General features: G+C 40.0%; 1 protein-coding gene across 1 annotated transcript; it reads right to left on the reverse strand.

Annotated features, from left to right (window-relative positions):
- Nucleotides 1–55: 55 nt before the first annotated feature.
- LOC103705104 (putative RING-H2 finger protein ATL69) lies at nucleotides 56–6,599 on the reverse strand. Its single transcript, XM_089927092.1, has one exon. It carries the CDS (start codon nucleotides 2,282–2,284, stop codon nucleotides 1,754–1,756), a length of 531 nt encoding a protein of 176 aa, XP_089783218.1. The 5' UTR covers nucleotides 2,285–6,599; the 3' UTR covers nucleotides 56–1,753.
- Between the last annotated feature and the right edge of the window lie 2,099 nt (nucleotides 6,600–8,698).

Here is an 8,698-nt window from a genome sequence, read left to right on the forward strand (position 1 = left end):
TATTGCGTTTGACTGTGTCAATTTAGAGTGAAGAATGGCTCATCCATTGATAGTCTTGGGCTCCTACTGCAGCTTCTGTATTTATGCAGGTTTATGCTTCTGAAGTGGTGTTGTGTTTGCATGGCTTGCTATTTGGCGCCAGGATATAAACTTTCAGCGCGATCATGTGATAGGAATAAAGATCGCAAGTGAAGGAATGTTTTAAGAGCGCATATAAACTTGGGCGTATGGCAATTTGGTGGGGAGGGCGGCCTTCCCCTTCTCTCCTGTCGGGCCAGTTTTTATGTTGGTTTCCATGGGATATCCTGGCTATGTTGCTGTCCATGGGCCAAAAGCGAGGGCAGCATCAGAGTCGTCATTCCAATAAAAAGGTTCTCGAGAGGCCCAGTCTGGTGTTCCATTATGCGAGGAGACTCAGTTCTGGGAACCCCTGACGTAGTTGTTGCTGCATTCGGCTCCACGCTTACCTCCAGGTTTCAAAGGGGCTCGTCATATGGGATACAATATCTTTGCTGGTTGCATTAGCTAACAAAGCACGAGAGATTTTATTACCCCAGCTGACTTGGCATGATGGTATATTTAGCAGGCTAACCATGGGTTAACAACTCAATGACAGGCACAAGACAACTGTCTAGGGGTTTTGATGAAAGGTGCGATGTAAGTGCGTAGGAGAATCTAATGGATGTCATTTGTTAGAAATAAGAGAATGTGGTGATTTAATTAGATGGAATGCATCAGATAGGGACGGAAATCTGCTTGATGTGGGCACGCATTCGCCATTTGCTATCCTTGATCCATTTGGGGACTGAAATTATCTACTCTGATCAGCAAATGAGCTTATCAATGAGACGGTGATACGTGCAATAAATAATGCAGGAACGTTTGAGCAGAAAGTCAGGAAAGGGAAAGCAACTTTTACAAAAAAAGCTTTGTAGGTGAGGCCAAGAATTACGTTGGGTTGCTTGAGCCAGGCTGTGCTTGTGGAGATTGGTTTAAAACGCTGCTTGTTTGGGAGAGCTTTTAGCTCTCGGCGAACATGTGCAGCATACAGTGATGTAAAGGGAGCAGCTGGCAGGTCTATTTATGCAATGTGCACTCGACTTAGGCCGATCATGAATTAATTACTTAATCCCTTGCTACTTGAACTGAATAGCGCATTTTTCCAGCTTTACCGGTCACTATGATCAGTGGCGATGTGGCCTTTCAAGTTAAGCACGTGTTCAGAAAGGCTAACGAAGTTCTGGACTGGATGGTTTTGTATGTGGCCAGACACTGTGGAGGCATTCTATGGGTTGGGGAAGGAGAGTTGCCTAAAATGCTCTGTGACTTGTTGTTTTTTTTGATCCTATTGAATGTATTCGTACTAGAACTATATGAATCATCTATTTTAGAAAAAAAATAAAATAAAATAAAAATATCACACAAATGTTGTTCCCACACTTGTTATAGCTATTCACTCATTTTTAACCAGCAAATAGAGCCCATCTCTATGTGTACCATTTGTTTTTCATTAGTTTTTTCACTGCCTTGATTCAAACAAGGCACTGAAGTGATCGAACTCATTATTGTAGATGTAGATCTCTAATTTAATGTGCGAACAAAATTTTTGAGCTAACTATAAGCCGACTATCTGTAAGGTTAACACCGTGACCAAGATTTTTTTTTTTTTTTAAAAAAGAAAGAAACTAAAGTATAAAGAAAGAATAACAGAGCATCAGACTAAAACCATCTCCCAGCCAACCCAAGCGGCAGATCACCTGGCGTGCACCGCCAGCGGGATGAGCTCCGAGAGCGGCGTGGCCACCGGCGTCGCTGCGGGGGACGGCACCGGCGAGCTCCGGCAGAGCGGGCACGTGGCGCTCACGCGGAGCCACTCGTCGACGCAGTCGGCGTGGAAGCAGTGCCCGCACTCCGGCACCCGCCGCAGCGCCTCCTCGCCCTCGTACTCCGCCAGGCATATCGGGCACGGCCCCGGCGCCGCCGCCATGCCCGCTTTATAGACGAACTTGGGATAGTAGGCCTCGATGGCGGGCCTGTCCAGGCCCACCACCACGAAGGCGGCGGCGTCGGGAGGGGTTCCTCCGGCGACGGTGGAGGAGGGGGCGGCGGCGGCGGTGGAGCGGGGGCTGCTGTTATTTCCCTTGGCGCGGACGCAGACGTAGGAGGCGAGCATGATGGTGGAGACTAAAACGAGGAGGCCGACGGCGATGGCGATGCCGTAGCCAAGGCCAACGCCGGCGGCCGTGGAGGAGGGGAGAGGGGAAGAGTGGGAATCTGCCGACATGGAGGCGTAAAGGTTGGTGGGAGGTGGTGGGGAGGGGGAGAGGGCTTTAAGTTGGTGGTGGAGGAGGTGCAGGGCTCGGGAAAATATTTAAGGCTGTGTCTCGCGTATTAAATGGGAGGGAGGTTTTTGTTCCCACGGTGCCCCTGGATGAGATTAGCTCGGTCATTAGAATAATGAAGTGATAGAGTTTAATTTAAGGTTGGTATAGAGTATTATCAGGTTTTGACATTGGAGATCTTGTTCTCGTGAAGGCAAGACATTTATTGTTCTTCTCTCCACTTCTAGATGCTTGATTACCGAATAATATACTATTTTTTTATATATGTTAACATATATGAAAGCATTTGATATATGCGTACGTACATCATCATTTTTTTTTCCTCCGAAATGGATGATTTATATTATTTTAGTACGAATACATCTAATACGATCAAAAAAAACAATAAGTTCCGAAACACTCTAGGTAACTCCCCTTTTCAACCCATAGAATACCTCCGGAGTGACTGGCTATATATGAAGCCACCCCTTCTCTAAAAACATGCTTGGCCTGAAAGACCATACCACCACTCATCATAGTTCGAATGTTCCGAAGTAAGAGGTGGCCCTGTCCACGGCCCTTGTACACCATCGGTTCAAAATAAAATTTCTTGGGAAGATTTTTTTTTTATTATTATTACTGGAGATGGACTTAGATTCTCCTTTCCTCGAAGCAACGGTAGTAGCTCTTCCCTTTCGTGGGCATTGGATTGAACCTTTGCTATTGGAGCAGAATTGAAGACGCATACTCTGATGGTTGGAAGGTTTGTTTACCATCAAGAAGGATTTTGAATCCTAGAATCCTAGGAGGATGCCGCCAACCCAGGTATTCCATGAGAATGTTGGATAGAAAACGACCGATGCCTGGTGGTAGAGTTGTATATTGAGTATATTGAACGGATTCTAAATATATCTATTTTTCTGTTTTTATAATACAGGTTGGAAATTGCTTTTAGCAATGAGTTCCTTTAGTAGATAGTTTCTTATCTTGGTAACTCATTTTTTTGATGATTATTAATACTCTTTTTTTTTTTTATAGAAATAACTTTCTTTCGGCCGTTGTTTTCATAAATAAACATCTTATATCTTAATAACTCCTTTTACCAAAGTTAATTTCAGCTGCAAATCGTTAGTATTTTGGATGCAAGCCAAATATGAACCTTTCAAGTGTCACGATACAACTAATCTAGCCGATCTAATATTCTTGACCATTTATTATAATTAGTCATGACCATTAAATTTTTGAGTGTAAATAATCTGAAAAAATTTTAAAAGAGAGAGTGCTTCATCGGTCGAGGGCAAATTTCCATAAATCATCCAATAGGCTATGATATTTGGTGATTGCTATGAATAGTTAGAATCTTTTCCCTATTAGAGGAGCCAATTCGATGGATTTCCATTTAATTTTTCTTTTGTTTTTTTTTTTTTTAAGGGATGGGGGTGAGGATTTTAACCATCTAGTGTTTCAGATGAACAATTCATAACCCAAAACTGAAGGAGTTATGTCTACTTGGCTAGAACTCAGAAAGATCCAGATTGAAATTAAGCTAAGAAAAAGAGAAGATGTTGCATAATTTTACTTACAACTCTCATATGCTGATTTATATGTCACCTCCCTTGTTTTTACCACATTAGAGAGGGGTTTTTGATCATTCCGACCCTTCTTGGCAGATAGAGCCAGATAGCAGCTCTGCTGATATAGCAGTGCTCATCAAATGCCATGTCAGATAGCAAGGAGATGAAAATAGAGTAGTGAGAAGGTAAAGCTTTGTTGCTCAATTTAGTCTAAAGAGGGTTATATTTAAGGAGTTTAAAACTTTGAAGGCCACTTATAGCAGATCATTTGATCCTATAAAGATGGTTTACCATGGCAGTAGCATACTGGGACATCCATTTGGTGCTTTAATGAGTTCAATCCATATGCATAGGGCTGTCCGCTAGATAGGTTATTGTAACAACCCAGGACCTCATCCAAAATGGCTAGCCGAAAGGTATTATTTGGGTTCCTTGATCCTGTATAAGTACCCAAGATCTACCTAGCGAATAACCGATGTGGGACTAAACACATGCCCGCACGGGTCCTCACAGTTATATCACTAAGATTATATGTTGGTGGCTAACTGCAAGATTGAGTCGAACTAATGGCTCTGTTTTGATTGCTAAGACTTGCCACTCAATGTTGTATCAACTGAAGCCAATTGTCCTAAACTTCCCCTTTTTTTTTTGATGACAGTAATGGGGAAGTCCAGTTGCAAGCTAACAGATCTAGCATCTGCGTGGGTCTTCAAACAGATCTCTAAGGGAAAGATGAGGGTGACTTTGAGAGCTGGCATCATCTTGATTGAGGGTGACTTTGAGAGCTGGCGCCATCTTGATTAAAGGTGACTTTGCCGAGGTGATTGGCTAGATTCAGAGACGAGCTAGAGAGGTGTATATACATCAGGACATATGGAGTTAGGAGAGAAGATGTATCTCCTTTAGGACGAGACATATCTACTGGAAGACGAATGGAGCAGCGGATTGGATGGTCTCCTTTCTGGCTGATCACTTTGGTAGGATGCTCTAAGTCGATGTGATGCTTGCTTTGAGAGCTTTTAGGAATTTATTGCTTTATGACTCTCTTGAATATATTCATGCTAGAGTGGTTTGAAACCGCCATCGTGCACATGGGGCAGCAGGGGAGTTTGAACTTAAACAACATTGTCACTCAATTCAGAAGCTAGATTTGCCAATCCATCAGTAACTCTTCCATTTGGCAACTAAGATTATAGCTGGGTCTAGGAACACAAAACATTACTAGCTACAATTCAAGAAGAAAATGCATGAGGGAAGAGGGCATCGTGAATAACTTAACTGGAGTCTAGTGGCCCATTGTGTGACATCAATTTGGATCTCCTGAATAGATCTAACTGTGAGGCACATTAGCTTGTTGAACTGAATCATTATTGATACACAATCACATTGGCACCATTGTTTGGAAATGAATCCTAAAACAAATGACATTAAGAATTCCTTCAAAAATGAATAGTTATATTAGCAGCATGCTCCAAATATAATTTCTCAAATTCACCATGCATTGTGTTTTTTTTTTCTTGCAATTAAAATAGACATTCTATCATGCAGTAGATTCTGGAACCATTTCTCTCTTACCCCTTTGTATAATGATGCATAATAATGTAAATTTCCAAGTGCGTTCGACCTACATGCGATCACTGCCCAAGGACATTTCAAAATCTTGGCATGATTGTGTTACAAAAATGTTGAATTTACCTGACTTTGTCACTAATATACTTAATGGCTTGATGATAACAAACACAAGAGCAATGCAATGATTAAGAATGGAAGTGCAAATATCTGTGAGGTCATACCCTTCTCCATTATCTTTTCATATAATGCATTATTTACCCCTGTTATGCTGAACTTTAGGTAGAGTTAAAAAGACTCCAACAAGGCATGCATACAGCTCTGGATTCTAATATTGTTTCAAACTTCGAGACATCTAAAACTATGTTTAGAATTGAGAAACCACATGCACGACAGTTGCTTGCTGTTGACTCTAAATTGATTTTTAAACTTGAACACAAACACCAATCTGCTACAAAGAAGGGAACATGCCGCTGCTCACGCCCTATCCTCCGCTCGAAAAATTCTCTATGAACCAAATCACATCTCGACCATCTTCTTGGACACCGAGTCATCCACAAACCACCCTAATGGCTGGAGAGACAGAGAGAAAGAGAGAGCAAAGCCAAACATAACTCATGTAAATACTCTCATTACCAGGTTGAAGTTTTCACATTGGTTTTGCCAAGTTGTAGACCACAGCATGCCAGTTTTTCAGCAGTTTATCCAACATAGATATAAAAGGTTTTCCTTCAGTGGTCACACCTCTATGCTTAGCAGCTAGAAATTTTATATTCGACTCCTAAATAATGCATCCTGAAAATTTAGGTCTCGATAATTATAGTGCAAGTGGATCCCCCTCCTCTCCCCTGAAAGAGATACTGTCCTTCAGTGAGTTAATTTGCTGTTTCCTAATTTGGGTATTCTAACCTTCAGTTCCTGCATATTGATCCCCCTCCCTTCCTGAAAAAGACAATTTTCTGCAGTGACTTAAATTGCCATTTCCTAATTTGGGTTTTCTAGCCTTCACTTCCTGTATATTGCTTCCTTCATACATTTCATGCAGTAGCAACAATCAAATGAAAACTCCACTGGCTAGAGATAATGGTCTAGACTTCAGAAACAAAAAAGGAATATAATACCTCATGGAAGGACTAGGATTTTTTTTTTTTCAGGGTTTTTTTTTTTTTTTGGGGGGGGGGGGGGGGGCGGGGGGCGCAGGCAAGGAAAAAAATGAGCTCTTTTTGAGAGTCGGTGGTTGACAATAGAATTAGGAGCCTACAAAGAAGGGAGGGATTCTGGATGAGAGCACTGAGGAAGATGAATTAGAAGAAAAGAGGAAATAGAAGAGGACAAGAGGTTTTCTAAAATCGTTTATTTCTGCACTGCAAACCTAATCTATTTCTTTATGTACCTACTAATGAAAATGAGATGAAAAAGTTAGGATCCTGCAAAGGAGGGAGGAATCCAGGATGACAGTATCGATGAGGGAGAGAGAATTAGAACAAAGAGGAAATAGAAGAACACAAGAGGGTTTCTAAAAACCACTTATTTCTGCAATGCAATCTAATCAAAATAACAATGGTTTAGGTTGAACCCAGTCCATCTGAAACAAAAGGACATGGTTAGATTGTATTATCCATGGAAAATTAATTCTAGTAATATTTAGCCAATGTTCACAGTTCAACAATTTACATCAGTATGATCCCAGTTGCATGAGCAATACCAAATGCAGAGGACTTTTATGATCACCTGCTGACCGACCCACCATGAGTCGAATGACAGACTAACAGACATGGTATACAAAGTAAAAAAGCAATATTAACACAAGTAAACTATAATTCACACTCTTAAAGAATTGAAAAAGAAATAGTGGCAGTAATTGAAATGGATAAAAATTTAGACAAAAAGATACACATGCAAACATGAACCAGTGCAGAAGATAGCATCGTCTGTTTACCCCCATAGTCAGGGAGCTGTGCACTGTAATGTTCCAATAATAGCTAATAGTGCCTACCCACATTCATACCTATCAAGAAAGAAGGGGGAAAAGAAACTACTATCATCTTCTGGATCAATGTAAAACTAATCGAGGTGATCACATAGGTGACCTCAGTAGCCCTACAATTGCCACAGGAAAAAAATATCAATCAATATCATTTCTACCTTTACAGGTTTGTGCTTGTATTGGTCAGTTTTTCGATGTCTGTCATAATAAGATGGCCATTGATATAACTATAAAGAAAGAAATTTTAATTGGAAGTATAATAAATCAATAATAAGATTAACAGGCCAATGGAGGGATACTTGGTTCATAATTAGATATTATAAAACTGCATTATGCAGGAATATCAGGTGCATATAAACGTACCAGGAAAAGCATCATAATTTGTGATATTGCATTGGGTGATTAGAAGTATGATTTTTCTACAAGCATATGATGGGGCTGCTTTCAAAATTCAGAACATCCCTAAAATCACAGATTTCAAATTCTTTTTACTTTTCTGCTTTCCTCTTCCATTTTCTCTAAATGCTTATAGCCTTTTGGTAGCAAAATTATTATAGCTTTAGCATGTAAACAACCAAATAACTTTCACAAGTAAAATCTAAATAATAACTTTCAAAATTTTGGATCCAAAAAAAAAAAAATGAAAGAATCATCAAATTTCAGTCAAATAGCCTTCTAAAAAACAGATTTAAAGTGATAGAGTACTGAACGATTTTAAAAAAAATTAATTATATGTTAAAACAGCCGCATACTTACAATTCCTATAAGAATGAAAGAGGGAAAATCAATTACAAGATAAAAGAATAACATTCTCACACTGTAAATTTATAGAAACACATCATTAATCTGTAGTACCAAGATATCTGCTGCTGGACTTTTAAACTATATATTATTGGTAAAATGCCTGATTTTAAATTGTTTACAACATTTTATTAAGAGCCTTACACCAACAAGAGTCCTCAAACAATCATAATTCAATAGCTAGTAGTAGACCACAGTTGCAATAACTGCTGCTATGCACAGATTTCTGTAAATGATCCCACGCATCAAAGAGATAGAAAATGGCACTTTAGGCATACTGACTTGAAAACGGATTTAGAAAGTGGCACACTGCCTTATAGGTTAACACTGGCTGGTCCCATATGTAGAAAAGCTATAATAGTATAATATTGCTTAAGATGTTCACAATGCAGCGCGAGTTCTAAAGAGAATGTATTGGACAAATTCATTTGCGCAAGACAAATTCA

Source organism: Phoenix dactylifera, chromosome 14 (assembly GCF_051530095.1).
Source record: "Phoenix dactylifera cultivar Ajwa chromosome 14, Ajwa_hap1_PhDact_Kaust_v1.1, whole genome shotgun sequence".
Lineage (NCBI taxonomy): Eukaryota > Viridiplantae > Streptophyta > Magnoliopsida > Arecales > Arecaceae > Phoenix > Phoenix dactylifera.

Bases quoted from the DNA above. Each gene is read 5' to 3' on its own strand.
- LOC103705104 (XM_089927092.1), bottom strand. From the start codon at position 2,284: ATGTCGGCAGATTCCCACTCTTCCCCTCTCCCCTCCTCCACGGCCGCC.